This window comes from Trachypithecus francoisi, unplaced genomic scaffold, assembly GCF_009764315.1.
Source record: "Trachypithecus francoisi isolate TF-2019V2 unplaced genomic scaffold, Tfra_2.0 Lachesis_group2, whole genome shotgun sequence".
NCBI lineage: Eukaryota > Metazoa > Chordata > Mammalia > Primates > Cercopithecidae > Trachypithecus > Trachypithecus francoisi.
This window is the reverse complement of record NW_022681465.1, coordinates 105,249,200-105,267,243: the sequence shown is the minus strand read 5'-3', so window position 1 is coordinate 105,267,243 and position 18,044 is coordinate 105,249,200. Positions and strand designations below refer to the sequence as shown.

General features: G+C 39.7%; 2 protein-coding genes across 6 annotated transcripts in view; one reads left to right on the top strand and one right to left on the bottom strand.

Moving 5' to 3' along the window:
- Positions 1 to 1,630: 1,630 nt before the first annotated feature.
- NSA2 (NSA2 ribosome biogenesis factor) lies at positions 1,631 to 11,318 on the bottom strand. The gene is made up of 6 exons (XM_033179874.1): positions 11,182 to 11,318; positions 9,137 to 9,324; positions 8,891 to 9,041; positions 7,434 to 7,613; positions 4,236 to 4,428; positions 1,631 to 1,849 (listed from the first exon to the last, which is right to left on the bottom strand). The coding sequence occupies exons 1-6, from the start codon at positions 11,182 to 11,184 to the stop codon at positions 1,782 to 1,784; spliced, it is 783 nt and encodes a 260-aa protein (XP_033035765.1). The 5' UTR covers positions 11,185 to 11,318; the 3' UTR covers positions 1,631 to 1,781.
- GFM2 (GTP dependent ribosome recycling factor mitochondrial 2) overlaps positions 11,174 to 18,044 on the top strand; it is a 49,238-nt gene continuing 42,367 nt past the window's right edge. For 3 of the 5 annotated variants that reach the window (XR_004429867.1, XR_004429868.1, XM_033179868.1), the window contains exons 1-3: positions 11,174 to 11,608; positions 14,769 to 14,855; positions 17,482 to 17,566. Coding sequence is in view for 2 of the 5 variants with exons in the window: in XM_033179868.1 (XP_033035759.1) it covers positions 14,793 to 14,855; positions 17,482 to 17,566 (148 nt within the window). In the remaining 3 variants the exon portion in view is untranslated. Of the gene's footprint in view, positions 11,609 to 14,768; positions 14,856 to 15,579; positions 15,719 to 17,481; positions 17,567 to 18,044 lie in introns of those variants that run through there. The other 2 variants (XM_033179870.1, XM_033179869.1) reach the window with 2 other exon arrangements.

Here is an 18,044-nt window from a genome sequence, read left to right as displayed (position 1 = left end):
TACTTTTAGCAGACTCCAGAACACTACTTACAATGGGGTTTCAGTGACTAGAAATCTTGAAGGTTTATGATTGCATCAAATTGAGCCTGTACTAATATCTAAATATCTGCTCTTACGTTCTGCTTTATCCCTTGGGATTACCTTCTAAGGTTTGGTCACACCAGCAAACTGAAACAGATCTTAATGTAAATAAAGAATTTATAGTAGTATTACTCATCTGTGTTACAGTATTTTGGAAAATGTTTCAGGTGTCATCTAGTCTTTCATGGGTGTGTTTAGTTACAAGTGTTATGCTTATGTTTTCATACTTAATATCAAGCTTTCTTTGTACCTTACAAGATAGTAATTTTGGTTCTAAAAAAACAAGCAAACTTCATTTTTGTAGTATCCAGAAATTACCTGGAGTCAATATTTTTATTCGCCTTGTAGAACTTGTGATCCACACATCACCCATTTATATTAGTGGCAAAATTATCTGCTAAAATCTAACTGTAAGAAAGGCTTACCTTCTGTCATCAAGTGATTGTATCATCCTGGATCGCCATTTCCAAGGAACTAGCCTTTCTTAAGTGTCTGTATGTGTTCTAAAACTTCTAGTATATTTATAGAACTTAGAAAAAATGTTACATTATTCAGAGTAGCAAGTCTTACTGCAGTACTTATATTTATTTTCCTTTTTTTTTTTTTTAAGTTTAAAAGTAGTAATTAAACCTATATTTTGTGATTGTTTCCTGGTCTGTGTTTTGAAATTCTTTTCCTTCTGTTTTCCTCATGAAGATGTTTCAGATACTGAACTTGTTTAGACATTGAATGACTTTGTTAAAGGCACAATTAATCACATTGGTTGTACTCTGAAGACAGACTTCTTAAAAAAAATAAACAATTTAAAACAATGTGGTGATTATAGATTAATGTAATATACTACCACCCTTATAAGCCACAACATATAACATCACAAAAGTGCTTTCACCAAGTTACAACCCTAAAACCTTACCTTCTTACATCATCTAAGTAACTGCAAATAAATTTCTCCTCAGGGAATCAGTGCAGTCTTCTTTTTCCTTTTAAAACTTAGCTGGAGTTACTTAAGCTAATTCTTAATACCATTCTGAAAGTATAAATCTACTGTTTAGAATACAGAAAATGCTAAGAAAGTACAAAGACTTTAGTATATTTTTTTCATTTTCATGATTCAAGTAGAAAATAGTGCCAAGTACGTATTATTACACATGGTAAATGAAATGAAAATGTTTAGAATGTAATTCACTAGACCTTTTGCTGTACTGGATTTCACAGGTGAAAAGATTTCTCTAAGAGTTTTGAACTTTTTAGTGTCTTCTCACATACTTTAGTGTAAACACTATAAACTTAACATCTGTATTAATGCTACCTTTTTTAGGATTAATGATTAATGAGGTAGAAGATACTTCAGTTAAATTCTCAGACACATAATTGTGTATTAACCTTTTTGAAAGGCATTTTCAACGAACACTGGTGGTGTTTTCAGGAAATTACCGAATACCCACACACAAATGCAGATTTGATGAAGTAGGGTATTTGTATATTTGCTTTTTTTCAATCATTCAATTTTATGAACATGGAATCTAGGCAGATTTCAAAATAAAGACCATTTATAGAACAGGACCATTTTATTGTTTACAATTTAATAAATCTCTTCATTGCAAACATGTATGGCTGTTCGGTAGTATTCAGAAACATGACAGTAATGGCAGTTTTCTCAATTGGTGTGTAGTCCTCGATAATTATATATGAAATTGCTGTCAAACCAGTAAGACTGCATTTATACATCCATCATTTTCAGGATTGTTGGTAACCTGGGCATATTTTCCTAAGGAAAACAAAACCAAAAGAGGGAAAAGGGAGGGTTGTTAGCTAATAAAAATTGATTTTAAAGAATATAACTTTTGCCCCCCCCTTTTTTTGTCTTAATACAGGGTTTCACTCTTATTCCCCAGGTTGCAGTGCAGTGGTGTGATCTCGGCTCACTGTAACCTTTGCCTCCTGGGCTCAAGCGATTCTCCTGACTCAGCCTTCTGAGTAGCTGGGACCACAGGCACACGCCACTGCCTGGCTAATTTTTTTGTTTTTGTATTTTGTAGAGATGGGGTTTTACCATGTTACCCAGGCTGGTCTCGAACTCCTGAGCTCAAATGATCTGCCTGCCTTGGCCTCCCAAAGTGCTGTGATTATAGGCGTGAGCCACTGCGTCCAACCATGCCTAGTGAGCATTGTCACTTTTTCACATAATTATTCCCTGAAAATGTATCAAGTTTTAAATGAGTTTCAAGTCAAGGTAACAACGTATCTTAAAACTGAGGTCAGCTGACGTGAAGTATAAGCCAATCACGGAAGAAGTTGTAGTGTGTATTCTTCCCTTTCAAAGAAGTTGGATCTGGTAGTTGGATCTGGTACTAAAGGTAGAAAACTAAGCAAATGAGGGCGTTTAAAATTAGTGCATGACATGTTTCTGTTTTATTACTGATCTATTGTGATTACACGTTTGTTGTATGCCTCCCTTCCTCTGCTCATGGTTAATTTATTCTATTTACAATTTTTTTTTTTTTTAGTTATAACTTCGAAGGCACCTGCTTCCCTTGTAATAAACAATTTTTATTAAAAAGGATCAGAATATCTTAATTTTACTTATTTTTGAGACTGAGGCTTGCTCTGTCTCCCAGGCCAGAGTGCAGTGGCATGGTCTCAGCTCACTGCAAGCTCCAGGTTCAAGCGATTCTCCCGCCTCAGCCTCCCGAGTAGCCGGATTACAGGCACTCACAACCATGCCTGGCTAATTTTTTTGTATTTTTAGTAGAGACGGGGTTTTGTCATGTTGACCAGGCTGGTCTCCAAATCCAGTCTCAAGTGAACTGCCTGCCTTGGAATCCCCAAGTGCTGGGATTACAGGTGTCAGCCACTGCGCCCGGATAGCAAGGGGGCTTTTTAAAGCCTGGAAGCTTCTACGTGATTTCTGGGAGGTCAGGAGAATCCCATTAACAGAATGAACTAAACTGTGTTAAATCAGTTTCAATTATTATTATTATTACTTTTTGAGACAGAGTCTCGCTCTGCCATCCAGGCTGGAGTGCAATGGCACGATTGCAGCTCACTGCAACCTCCGCCTCCCAGGTTCAAGCGATTCTCCTGCCTCAGCCACCCAAGCAGCTGGAATTACAGACGTGGGCCACCACACCTGGCTAATTTTTGTATTTTTAGTAGAGATGGGGTTTCACCATGTTGGCCAGGCTGGTCTTGAACTCCTGGCCGCAGATGATCTGTCTGCCTCAGCCTCCCAAAGTGCTGAAATTACAGGCTGAACCACCACTCCTGGCAGTTTCAATTAGTTATCAGTTTACCTGCGTGGGACAGATAGTTCTATTTCTTTAAATTTAATAGGTATTTTCTCTTAATGTTAGCATGTAAATATAAGAAATATTTACATAATATTTGTAAACTTATGGCAAAAGAAATTTTTTCATACAGAAAACATCTTAAGTCATTGGCTAATACTTCATGTTAGCTGACCTCGCTTTTAAAATATGTTTGATACATGCCTCCCTTCCTCTGCTCATGGTTATTCTATTTTCTTACAATATTTCTTAGTTATAACTTTGCCTCTGCTTCCCTTATAATAAATAATTTTTATTACAAAGGTTAAAAAAAATTTTTTTTTTGAGATGGAGTCTTGCTCTATCTCCCAGTCTGGAGTGCAGTGGCACAATCTCAGCTCATTGCAAACTTCACCTCCCGAGTTCTAGTGATTCTCCTGCCTCAGCCTCCCAATGGCAGAGATTACTGGTGCTTGCCATCACACCCGGCCAATTTTTTTGTATTTTTAGTAGAGACGGGTTTTGCCATGTTGTCCAGGCTGGTCTCAAACTCCTGACCTTAGGTGATCCACCCCCTTCAGCCTCCCAAAGTGCTGGGATTACAGGCGTGAGCTGCTGCGCTTGGCCAAAAAGGATCAAAATAAATCTAACAGAATATATTACACCTTATGTAACTAAAACTAGTAAGCTAAATTTTAAAACAATTGTATTTATAACTACTTTTTCTATAAGGTATTTTTTACTAAAGATTTACATCTGATTTACATTGTTTTAACTTAGCTCTACTGCATTAAAAAAATTTGCTGTGTATTTTAATACATCAACTTGAAGAGTATTTCTGTTAGTACTGCAGAACAGCAACAGCCCTGTATTCAAAAATTCACTTACCCCAAATAACTTTGCCTCCTTGCGTCACAAGGCCCAATTCGCTCACATTTACCTCAATGACAGTACCTTTGGTAATAACACCCAAAGTTGTATACAGTGGGGATGAGGGATTCTTCTTTACACCAAGTATCGGCAGGCAAAAGGTGGCTTTCAGTTCAGGATGTGTTACATGGGCTTTCTTGAAACGCAAGCCCTAGTAAGTCAAACACAACATAAGAATGTTCACGTCCAAAATGTTAACAGTGATGAGTAGTGGTCGTTTTTGCTTATCTTTTTCAACCATCTCCAAAAAACTATGGTTGCATAATGTCATCTTAAAGCAGCTAATAAAATATGTTCTACAAAGTAAAAACCTGATGGTTACAGTATAAATATGTGGGGCAAACACCCACACATATACCTAAGAATTTTTTTTTTTTTTTTTGAGACAGGGTCTTGCCCAGTTGCCCAGGCCAGAGTGCAGTGGCATGACTTGACTTGCTGCATCCTGGGCTTCTTGGGCTCAAGACATCCTCCCACCTCAGGCTCCTGAGTAGCTGGGACTACAGGCACACACCACCATGCCTAGCTAATTTTTGTGTTTTTTTTGTAGAGGTGGGGTTTCGCCATGTTGCCTGCTGGTCTTGAACTCCTGGGCTCTCAACCTATCCACCCACCTCAGCCTCCCGAAGTGTTGGGATTACAGGCCACCACAGCTAGCCTCCGAAGAGTTTTTTTTTTTTGCCCTGTAACAGCTACCTAGCAACATACTCAGATTTTTACTGTCTAGTCATCTACACTTAGACTTACTAAGGACTTTACATATACCAGGCCACTATGCTAGCTCACAACTGGCTCACGTAAACACAATAACCTCACAACAAACACATCTCTCTCTCTCCTGTTTTTGAACGATGTAACAAGGATCAGCAGGTTAAATGACTTGTTTCCAGATTAAACGGTGAGTGGTAAACAGAATCAAACTTAAATATCCTGATTCCAAGTCTTTATATACCTCAGCTACCTTCCATGATGAAAAAAGGGAATGGATTGTTAGCTTTCTTTAGGTTGATGGTAATATGAGACTGGAGAAGGCCCAGAGAGGTCTTTGTTACAGAAACTGGTTATGGAATCACCCAGTCACCTAATAGGGTCTTTTAGGGTGTAGTACTTCAAACATCACAACATTTTGCAGTCTTGATTTTTGTGTGTATGGGGATGGGGAGAAAACAACACTAAATCAGTTTCTTAGTAACAGATTCATTAATGAAGCTCGTAAGAAACTGACACCATTCAGGATGCCATCTGATTAATTCATAATGACAAATCTGTGAAACTACAGAAAACCTAGAGTAGCCTGACTTGTATATTCTCTCCCTGTAGAACTGGTAAGGTTACAAAAATATATTCAGAATATGAATATGAAACCAAAACAAGTCGATTCCATGATATAATCCAGAGGTGGGCAAACACTTTGTGTAAAGAACCCAAAAGGTAAACATTTTAGGCTTTGCCAGGCCATATGGCCTCTGTTACAACTGTTCAATTCTGGGGGTGGGGGGTTATACAATATGTAAATGAACAGGCATGGCTGTGTTCCATTAAAACTTTATTTACAGAAACAGGCTGTTTGCCAGTATTTTAATCTATTAGAAATTACTCAGGTTGGCCAGGCGCGGTGGCTCATGCCTGTAATCCCAGCACTTTGGGAGGCTGAGGCGGGCGGATCACAGAGATCAAGACCATCCTGGCTAACATAGTGAAACCCCATCTCTACTAAAAATACAAAAAAATTAGCCAGGCATGGTGGCGGGCGCCTGTAGTCAGTCCCAGCTACTGCGGAGGCGGAGCTTGCAGTGAGCTGAGATAGCACCACTGCACTCCAGCCTGGGCAACAGAGGGAGACTCCGTCTCAAAAACAAAAAAAAAAATTAGGTTGAACACTAGGATTTGGGCATGTTGCAACTTTCTTCTGATACTTTGTTTTCTTGAGGCTGTGCATCTAACTGAGAGAATAGTTCAGTCTCTTTGAAGGGATTTTTGCAAAAATACATTTTCAATTATGTTTCTCCCCAGGGGTGGGGAAGTTTGGGGTCATATTACTATTGCTGCCTTCAACAGAAATTAAGCTATATTAAATTACCTTCCTTTTTTCAAAGATTTTCTTTTCCTTTTTTTTTTTTTTTTTTTGAGAGTCTTGCTGTGTCCCCCAGGCTGGAGTGCAGTGGCGTGATCTCTGCTCACTGCAAGCTCTGCCTCCCAGGTTCATGCCATTCTCCTGCCTCAGCCTCCCAGGTAGCTGGGACTACAGGCGCCCACCACTATGCCCGGCTAATTTTTTGTATTTTTTTTTCATTAGAGATGGGATTTCAGCGTTAGCCAGGATGGTCTCGATCTCCTGACCTCGTGATCCGCCCGTCTCAGCCTCCCAAAGTGCTGGGATTACAGGCTCGTGCCTGGCTTTTCAATGATTTTCAAGAGCATTTGGATACTTTCCTTACCAAACTGAAACTGACTCTTACAAAACAGTCCTAGTCAAGTTTTCGAACTGTTGTCAAAGAAGTGTTTTGAGACCTAGACAATATTAGGCATATAGCAGATCACTAGTTGAATGAGGAAAATATGAAGAAAATGAAGATTCTAATATGTCAGGTTTAAAAGTCAGAATTTACTGACAATGTCTTATGACACTACTTTTTCAAATCTCTTATGAAGCTGAAAATATATATATATATATATTTTTTTTGAGATGGATTTTTGCTCTTCTTGCCCAGGCTGGAGTGCAATGGTGTGATCTCGGCTCACTGCAACCTCTGCCTCCCAGGTTCAAGTGATTCTCCTGCCTTAGCCTCCCTAGTAACTGGGATTACAGGCGCCCGCCACCACACCCAGCTTACTTTTTGTATTTTTTGGTAGAGATAGGGTTTCACTACGTTGGCCAGGCTGGTCTTGAACTCCTAACCTCAGGTGATTCACCCACCTCAGCCTCCCAAAGTGCTGGGATTCCAGGTGTGAGCCACTGCACCCGGCTGAAGATTCTTAACTAGTGGAAAAAGTACTAAATAACTTCTATCACTAACTTAAAATAACAAAAATAGCGTAAAAATCTTCCAATCTGTTCCACATCAATTTAAAGAATTTCAGGAAATTATAACGTTCTTTATCCGATTTAACAAAGTGAACTAATATTTCAGTCATTACACTCTTCCAAGGACTTACCATTGGCCTGATAAATCTTTCATATTTAGGTGGTTTTCTTGTAAAGCCATCTCCAACAAAGCACACTTTAGTAACCATCCTCTTCCATGCTTTCTTCTTTCTCTTTCCTGTTCGAATAACTTTTAATACTTCTGTTTCTCCCTGGGCACGTACTTTAGGCAGAGGGACTTCCCATTTTCCCTAAAAATATGCCACAGTTAAAAGTTTATATTGTTATTAAAGGACAATGAGAATAAGTCAAGTATGTTTTAGTTGTACAAAGCAGTAGATCTATTTTTTTTGCTTAACCATCTTTGGCTCAACTGTTATTCTAGAGTTCTGTATTGTCTCCTCATAAGCTGCAAATTAAACAGAACAAGTTTATATATCATGGGTACATTAAATAAATGGTTGACTTAAGCTAAAAATCTTATTGCTGTGTTATGGGTTAGAAAATACCACCTGTAATGTGGTGATTTTTTATTTTTTTTATTTTTTATTTTTTGAGATGGAGTCTCGCTCTGTTGCTCAGGCTGGAGTGCAGTGGTGCGATCTTGGCTCACTGCAACCTCTGCCTCCTGGGTACGAGCAATTCTCCTGTCTTACCCTCCCAAGTAGCTGGGACTACAGATACACAGCACCACACCCAGCTAATTTTTGTATTTTTAGTAGAGGTGGGGTTTCACCATATGGTCAGGCTGGTGGTCTTGAACTCCTGACCTCAGGTGATCCACCTGCCTCGGCTTCCCAAAGTGCTGGGATTACAGGCGTGAGCCACTGTGCCCAGTCAATGGTGACTTCTATAAGCAGTGTATGTGTTTACTAATGTTTAATAGCATAACATTGGACGAGTGTTTCCACCTCTTAATATGTCTCTGTATTTCTTCCTGAAATGGATTTGTAGATTACATTAATAGTAAGACAAAGTCCTCACCAGATGTTTTATGCCTCCCTTGAGTGCAAATTCTATGAAAAAAACTGAAGTAGTGTAAGGCAGTAGAAAGAATTCTTTAAATATAGATACTGCATATTCTTTTATCTGGATTTCTGCTAATCTATTCACAGGTGTTTTAAAAAGCCACATTTTTTGTGATAACTCAGGGAGTTTTCCACCATTCTGCTTTTGAACCAATTTTGGCACTACAGGACAGCACAAAGAAGCATTTGTATTTTTCTTTATGACTGCACAGCATTGTGGGTTTTCAAACAGGAAGACAAATATTGAATTTGAAATTCACTCCTTATCAGCTTTTTAATTTCATATGTCATTCTAATAATTTTTTTAAAACTTAAATTTTAAAACCTTATGATGAGAAAGCAAGTTTTTTTATTACTAAATTTACAAAGACTTCAACATCTAAATAGTGGGAATAATAGCTGTACTTCATGTTTGAAATTAAACCAGGAAACAAGAACCTCAAATTTGAATTTAAGTAATTCTCCTAAACAAAACAAAGACTTCAATTGTTACTGCTTACCGCCTTCTCTTTTCGTTTCTGTTTAATCATATTGGAAAGTACTTTAGCTCGAGACTGTCCCTCTCTGTCCAGCAGATAGGCAGGTACTGCTCCCTGTGGAGTCTTTTCATCATTCTTTTGTTTGGTGTTTCTCTTTTCATGCATCTTGATACTACCAAGAAGGAAAAAAGATTCAAAATTATCTGTTTTAATAATGATGACTCAAAAGATGTTAACTTGTTATGACAAATAAATGAGACCACTTACGTCTTTTTCATTTGTATTTTTTCAGCATGGCGCTGTTTATGGTAAAGCTTAGCCTTCAGACCAATCATTTTCTTTGCCTTCTTTGAACGTTCATGAGCCTCTCGACTTTCCTTCTTTCTCTTTTTCTCATGGTAATCCAAACGGTATCCATAGCGTTTACGGTGTAATTCAATATATTCGTTCTGTGGCTATAATGATGCAAGAAATGTTATTTTAGTTTTTAAAAGTACTGACAATTATTCTAAAATGCTTGCTTTTACACAGCATAAAGATCCTGTTTCATCCAAATGTTCACTTACTTGAATGATTATTGCACCATTAAGTCTATTCACATGATGTAAGCTAAATTTTGATCTTGAATGATATGAGGCATCAGGGCTTACATTTCTAATAATCTCAGTAGGGAGTGTTCCAAAATCTACTGGACCACAAAAGGGATGAACTGATTAGAGTATCTTTTTTCCTTGACATAATTTGCTTTTTAAATAACATCTTCATTTCACATTAAAAAAATTTAAGTCAGTTTTATTGAAGCATAATTTACACACAGTAAAACCTGTCCTTTTTAGGCATACAGTTCTAAGTTTTTTTTTTTTTCCCCTTTTTTGAGACAGAGTCTCGCTCTGTCACCCAAGCTGGAGCGCAGTGGTGCGATCTCTGCTCACTGCAAGCCCCCCGCCTCTCGGGTTTAAGCCATTCTCCAGCCTCAGCCTCCGGAGCAGCTGGGACTACAGGCGCGCCTGCCACCGCGCCCAGCTAATTTTTTGTATTTTTAGTGGAGATGGGGTTTCACCGTGGTCTCGATCTCCTGACCTCGTAATCCGCTCGCCTCAGCCTCCCAAAGTGCTGGGATTACAGGCGTGAGCCACCGCGAAGTTCTACGTTTTTACTAACTACACAGTTCTGTAACCACCACAATCAAAATAGAGAATTTCCATTTCCCCCTAAAATTCCCTATGTCACTTTGAAGTCAATCCTCTTTTCCAACCCTCAATTTGATACATATCCCTAGTTTTGCCTTTCCCAGAAAGAAACAGGGATCAACAGCAGTACATAGCCTTTTGAATCTGGTTTGGGATTCACCCAATTTGTTGCAGGTATAGGTACTTCAATTCTGTTTATTGTTGAGTAGTAGGCTATTGTATGGATATACCACTGTTTCACTGACCAGTTGATAGGTATCTGGGTTGTTCCCAGTTTTGGGTGATTACGAATAAATCTGCAATAAACTGCATGCAGGTCTTCATGTGGACATGTGTTTACTGCCAGACCGTTTTCCAAAGTGCATTATTTTTCATTTCACCAGCAATGTATGGGCTGCTTTTTGCATTTTAGACACGTTTTATTTTAAACACGAGGCCAGGGGTGTCTATTCGTATTTTAAGGCTGCAAAAATAAAAATGATACAAAGCCAAGTCCCGCACAGAGAACAGTGTTAAGCAACAAATAGCAAGGCATGCTGCTACCAACTGCTATCACATAAACTTTGCAGCAATCACATGAAGGGTGTATGGAATGCCACTTCGCAAAGAAACGCAAGATAGAGACGTAACAGAAAGAGCAAGGATCTGGCTGTTAGATCTGGGCCGTTAAGTCCGGCTTCGCAATTCATTAGCTGTCTGGTCTTTGGCAAGGACCCCTTCATTTTGACGCCTTCAGTTTCCTCAACAGTAAAATGAAAGGGGTGGGATTAACATCTAAGATTGTACAAGGCACAACCATATTCCCATTAGGCTCCGGTGCTGATAACCACGCTTGTGGTGAAATCAGTAATTTTTAGGACTCTTAGCGGTGGATCAAAAAGAAAAAAAAAAAGACAGGGTAAAATCTTGCTCCAAAGCTTGTGTTCTGGCAAATACCCTCTGTGTCTCGAATGTGAAGTTGTTTTCACTCCTCAGAGCCCACCCCATGGAGTCCACCATCCTTTTCCCTTAGCAGTTCTCATTTCCGCCTACCACCGCTCACCCCCTGCCCCAGCGCCCCAGAGCCCTCAGGTCCCACTAACTCAAACGGTATGTCGCGGGCGTCCGACGCATCCTCCTTACCATGGTGACGGCCGCAGGGCCGCCAGGAGCAGCCCCTGGGGTGCGAAAACGCTCTCAATTTTCGGGTCTCAAAGACCCACAAGCCCACGCCACGCAGGCCGGGACAGGAAAGGGTCAACCTTTAAAACGGCCGAGTGAAGCGCAAGAACCACGCAGCGGTTCCGAGCCTCCGTTTTCTGCTTTTAGGCTAGGAGGACGGAAGTTGCTGCAGGCGGCATTTGGCCGGTACACCGCCGGAAGTGTGGAGGTGTGGCTGCTTGAGGCGGCAGAGCGGAAAAATCCTAGCTTCATTTCGTTTAGGTACAAGGCCGTTTGTCTAGGCTGGTGTCGAGACTTGAGGCCTTTGCAGACTTTGGCGCGGCTCGCGCCTCCTGCTTCAACAGCCCAGCGGTGACGAGCTGGCCTGCGGCACGCGGCCTAATGCCAGGTGAGTACTGCTCTGAGCTGTGAGACATTGCACGCCTGTGACCCTGTCCCGCGCTGGGTATTGCTGACCTTCCAGGCTGCGACAGACACAGCCAGCCACGGAGGAGGACAACAAGGCCTCCGGACTCCCTTCGGTGTTCGCTCAATATGGAAGTTTTTCTCTGTCATTCGGCGAGGGCGACTCATCTTTTTTCCGGTCACTCTGTGTAATGTGTGCACGATTTTGAAGGATGCTGAGGAATGAAAACTTAGTGTACAGAAAAATAGAACTACTGGGCCTTTGCAACTGTTAGAAAAGACGAAGATAACATTCTGTTTTTTTGGAGGTACAGGACTGAATCCAGAAATTTCTGAGGCATTTTGGTGCACCGAATCAAATGCTGAGTGGGTTTGTATTTAGTGGCCCCCTAGAGGCCAAGAAGTAATTCACTACAAGAAAAAGTACGTCTACTTGAATACACTGCCAGTTTTACCCTTTTACTGCACAGTTGCAGTAAAGTTCCCTTAATTCACAGCTTGCAACGTGATTCAGTTGATGAACAAAAAGAACTGTATCAAAAGAATACTTTCATTAATTCTTAGTGCTTGGATTTGAGGCAGTATTTTGTTTTTGTTTTTGTGGGTTTTTTTGAGACCGCATCTCGCGCAGTTGCCCAGGCTGGAGTGCAGGGACGCGAGCGCTGCTCACCGCAGCCTCGACCTCCCGGGATCAAGCGATCCTCCGAGTTCAGCCTCAAAAGTAGCGAGCTATAGGCTCGCGCCACCACGCCTGGCTAATTTTTGTAGTTTTTGTAGAGACGAGGCTTCACCATGTTGCCCAGGCTGGTCTCGAACTCCTGGGTACAAGCGATCCACCCGCCTCGGCCTCCGAAAGAGTTGGGATTACAGGCGCGAGCCACAGCGCCCGGCTTTGAGGCAGTTTTTGTTTTGTTTTGTTTTGTTTTGAGACGGAGTTCGCTCTTGTCGCCCAGGCGGGAGTGCAATGGCGCCATGTCATCTCACTGCAACGTCTGCCTCCCGGGTTCAAGCGATTCTCCTGGTTCAGCCTCCCAAGTAGCTGGGATTATAGACGCCCGCCACCACACCCGGCTAATTTTTTTGTATTTTTAGTAGAGACGGGGTTTCACCATATTGGCCGGGCTGGTTTCAAACTCCTGACCTCAGGTGATCCACCAGCCTCGGCCTCCCAAAGTGGTGGAATTACAGGCATGAGCCACTGAGCCCGGCCTTTGAAGCAGTTTTTAAGTCTCCGTTTTCTAAGGTGATATCATCATTCTCTTTAAAACCAGAAATAATAACTAGCATTTGTATATTTTAGGTACAGTACGTTATATAATCTCTTTGCCTGTAATGCACCCCTCCCCGCCGCCCCCCCCCAACCCCCGAATTTCTTCCCTCATCTACTTCAGGTCTTTGCTTAAATGTCACTATTTGAATGAGGCCTTCCTTGATCTCTTTACTTCAGTTCTAACTGTCCCAATTCTTTCCTGCTTAATTCTTCTCCACAGCACTTATCATCATAGGAGAGACTGTGTATTCTATTTGTTACTTTTGTTTGTTGTCTCTATCCCCTGACTAGGATAGAGGCAGTATGAGGGCAGAGATTGTTGTCTTTTGTTCACTGCAGTAACGCCAATATCTAGAAAGCAGTGGGTAGACAGACACGTAGTAAATTCTTTTTGAATAAATGGGAAGGAATAGGCTTGGGTGGGGGAGGGCTGGGTTGTGCAAATTATCTTTGTATTTGACAACCACTGAGTTAAAGTAAGAAGAGGAAAATGTCTATTAAATGTCTATTACAGTCGTAACTGTAGAGAGACTATGAGGCCCTGAACTTTGGCATTACCCATGAAGAGGGAATGGATTCAAGGCCGGGCATAGTGGCTCACACCTGTAATCCCAGCACTTTGGGAGGCTGAGGTGGGCAGCTCGCTTGAGGTCAGGAGTGCATGACCACTCTGGTCAATATGGCGAAATCCTGTCTCTACTAAAAATACAAAACTTAGCCAGGTGTGGTGGCACATGCCTGTAGTTCCAGCTACTCGGGAGGCTGAGGCAGGAGAATCGCTTGAACCCAGGAGGCAGAGGTTGCAGGGAGCTGAGATCGAGCCACTGCATTCCAGCCTGGGTGACCCTGTCTCAAAAAAAAAAAAAAAAAAAAGGAAACAGATTCAAATATGTTTAGGAAATCAAATGGAAAGTATTAGATGACTTTCTAAATAAGAGTAGTGAATGTGTCTTAGCTAAAATCCAGAAAAGAACAGACTTAGGAATAGTAATGAGTTTTGACATATCTTCTTAATAACGTGGATCACAATGGTTTAACACAAGCGTGTCTAATCTTTTGGTTTCCCTAGGCCACACTGGAAGAAGAATCGTCTTGGGCTACACATAAAATACACTAATGGTAACCAACAATAGCTGATGAGCTAAAAAAACATCGCAAGAAAAAAAATCTCACAATATTTTAAGAAAGTTTACGAATTTGTGTTGGGCTGCATATAAAGCTATCGTGGGCTGCATGTGGCCTGCAGGCCACGGGTTGGACAAACTTGGTTTAACGTGATCTGTTTGTCTCCCCGGCACCCCCAGTCTCAGCTGCGTCCTTAGATTTCTAATAGCTTTGATATTGTACTTGAAACATAGTGAATATTTAGCAAATGTTTTTAAATTAAAGATGCTTAGTTTCTATAATCAGAGAGGAAGAGGACTTTTATATATTTTTTACATGATTTAGTTTTTACATGGTATGGTAGGAAAATCAGAATATACAAATGAACCAGTAAATTTTACTGCCAATTAGAAATTACCAAGTGTGGATTCTTAGTTTTTATACTTAATTCTATTCATTTACACAATAATGCATTTTGGTTGATACAGTGTTTTGTAATTTCAATAAGTTGATTTCTAATATATCTCCATGCCTTTCTTTAAACATTACATTAACAAAAAGGGACATTTTAAGCCTAAGAACCATATTTCTCATATTTAATCAGAATTTTCATTTTCTGAATGATGCATTGAATTTTTGGTAGCTAAAAATATCGTTCCAACTTTTTAAAAGTAATAGATTTTACCTTACCTATGTCTAACTTACATATGCCTTGCTGACATGTAATACATAACTTTAGTTTTATAATTTTGTATATTTATTTTTTCAGACAATAACTGTTTGGAGGATCAAAATGTTGAGCAACTTGAGGATATTTGCAGTGAGTCATCAGACAATACCCAGTGTGCATATTAATGTAAGCATTTCTTATAAAATTAAATGTCCTTTAACAGCCTCAGCTACTTTACTGCCTAAAATGCCCAGTATATCTCATCAGCTGTTGATTCCAGACTTAGTTGAGTCATAACCTTTGGAAATCTTCAAGCCAAACTAATTTGAAAGTAATTACCTTAATTTATTAAGAAATATGAGAGGAAATTACCTTAATTTAAAAGTAAAAGAACAGCGGTAGCTAAATGCTGGTCTCATGGAGTACTAAAATGCCAATTGTTTTTGAAGGAAGGGTACAGTTTTATATCTAAGAATGTCATCACTTAATGTACATCTTTAACAAAAAATGTGCTAAGTATCCATAGATTAAGACTTATGAAATAAAGTTTCTCTTAATATCAAAGTGTAACATAATTGTACAGTGGTTGATAAAACTACTTTTGGCTGACTTCTGCAGAGCTGTTGGAAGCCAACTTCTTGGGTAGTCTGATCTTTGTCTCAGGAACTTTGTTTTAGTCTTTAAGCTCTGGTCTGACTCCTGAATCCTCTCCGAAACACTATAAATTCTTTTATGAACTATCGCGTCTTCAGTATACTTCAGAGATATTAAACCTCAAACGTAATAATACCCCTTTTATCTAGAGCTAAGTGAGAGATTACTTTAAAGCTTGCTTGGTTTATTTCTTTTTATCTTCAGTGACTTAACAGGGAGTACAATAGTTTCCCCTTATTCATGGTTTTGCTATTAGCTGTTTCAGTTGCTCAAAGTCAACTGTGGTCTGAAAATTAAATGGAAAATTCCAGAAATAATTCATAAGTTTTAAATTGTGTGCCATTCTGAGTATTGTGATGAAATCTCATGACATCTCACTTAATCCCACCTGGGAGGTGAGTCATCCCTTTGCCCAGCATATCCACACTGTATACACTCCCCACCCATGAGTCAGTAGCCATCTGGGTTATCAGATTGTGATATTGCTGTGCTAGTGTTCAAGTAGCCTTTATTTTACTTAATCATGGTCCCAGAGCACAAGAGTAGTGATGCTGGAAATTTGGATATGCCAAAGAGAAGCCATAAAGGGTTCCCTTTAAGTGAAAAGGTGAAAATTCTTTGCTTTATAAGGAAAAAAAAAAGTCATATGCTGAGGCTGCTAAGATCTATGATAGGAATTAATCTTCTATCCGTGAAATTGTGAAGAAAAAGACATTTTTGCTAGTTTTACTGTTATACTTCAAACTGCAAAAGTTATGGTCACATAACATGATAAGAGGTTAGTTAAGATGGAAAAGCTATTCAATTTGTGGGCAGAAGATATGAACAAACATGTTCTGATGGACAGTAATTAGGTTCAGTACTATCTGAGGTTTCAGGCATCCACTGGGGGTCTTGGAATATACCCCCTGTGGATAGGGTATGACTGCTGTAGTGGAGAACCTGTAACCCTAAGAAGCCTTACCATTTGTCTACAGTTTTTTTTTTTTTTTTGCTACTTTAAAATCACCTGAGCAGCCTTTTGAAGAAGATATATTTCTATATTCCATTTGTGATCTCATTAAGTGGCACAAGGAGTTACCCAGTTTTTCTTCAGTGCTTTGATTGCTGACACTTTCAGACTATGCACTCTGTGACAGACAGTGGGTCTTATCGTAGTCATTATGCAGTGGAAATATTTTCTAAGGATAGTAGCATATTATTGCCAGAAACTTGGTAACTAACCTAGAAATAATATAGATAGCACAGATATGCAGTTCATGAAACAAAAAGCAGATTGTGGTGGCCCTAAATCATTACATACACTAACAATTCCAACTATATTGGCAGCTATTAAATGTGTATCTAGTGGTCTGGGCATAAACTGAGGTGGAGAATATTCAGCCTCTACGTGAGAACACGAGAAGGTTAGGTAAGCAGCTAAGGTGGGGGAGGTAGGCTTGGCCTTAAGCAGACCTGATCTAACTTAGTAATTCTCAGTTGAATGCTACATTGGAGACAACCTGGGAATTTTTTAAAATGCCGCTGCCCAGCTGCTCCAGTTCTCCTCTTCTCTCCCCACCGCTGTGTCTTCAAGAAGCTTTCCAGATGATTCTAATGTGTAACTACTATAATAAATCCTGAAAACATCTAATGGTTTTAGAGCTCATTGCCCTGCACAGACCTTTCAGCAGATGCAGAGGAAAACCAAGGTGTATCCTGGGTGAGATACCTTATTTAACCTTTCTGACTCTCTCAGCTTCTGACTTTTGGAACTTTAGGGTTGTGGTTCTCAAACTATAGTTATCAGAATCACCTGGACAGCTGGTTTAAACAGATTGTTTGGCTCCATCCCCAAGAGTTTCTGATTCTCTTGTCTGGAGTGGAGCCTAAGCATGTGTTTCAAACAAGCCCTCAGCCCATGCTAATGCTGCAGGTTGAGGAGAACCATTGTTTTAAGGTCAGCCCAAAATAGCAAATCAGTATTAATTTTATCCTTATTCTTTCCCCTAGGATATATTTGGGTTGTCACTTTTTAAAAGAATTGGAGTTAATAAATTAGGACTACTTTAAAGCTATACAAAATAGTTTGTCTTCTGACAAAGCATAATTACAATGTTAAAACTGTAATAAGTGATGCTAAAATAAAATTAATGTTGTTTCTTTTTCTCTTTACTAGAATATATGCTGCTATAAAGTAAGAGCAAGTTTAAAAAGGTTAAAGCCACATGTGCCGCTTGGAAGAAATTACAGTTCCCTACCAGGTACAAATGTTAGATTCTTCTAATTTTATCTAAGTTGTTCGCTTTATCTCTTTTCTCTCTCTTGTTTGCAAGAATCTCTCTTATTAGGGTCTGTAACCATTTTTTACTTCTTGGCTATTTCCAAGAGAGTATTAGGGGTGGGAGTATTCGGATAGGTGCCAGAAGGAAATACTAGTAGAGTTGTGCTCCTCATCTGAGGAACATGCGAATGAGCTGAGCAAAGGAAAGGATGGTGGCTTTAGTAGCTAGTTTGGAAGTTTTAACATGTGAATGTAATTGTAGAGTGGTCTTGTGAAATATTTTTTTCTAGTTTATTTCTTTTTTTTATGCAAGTGTTTTCTGTCAAGAGAGATTTACTAGAATAATTTATTTTGAGGATTGTTATAAGTAGTTTGGTTAAGTATTTGGGATTGTTTAGGTTAGATACATGGCATCAAAAGCTGGAAGATGGAGGAGCTGACTTACTTTTGAATGTCCT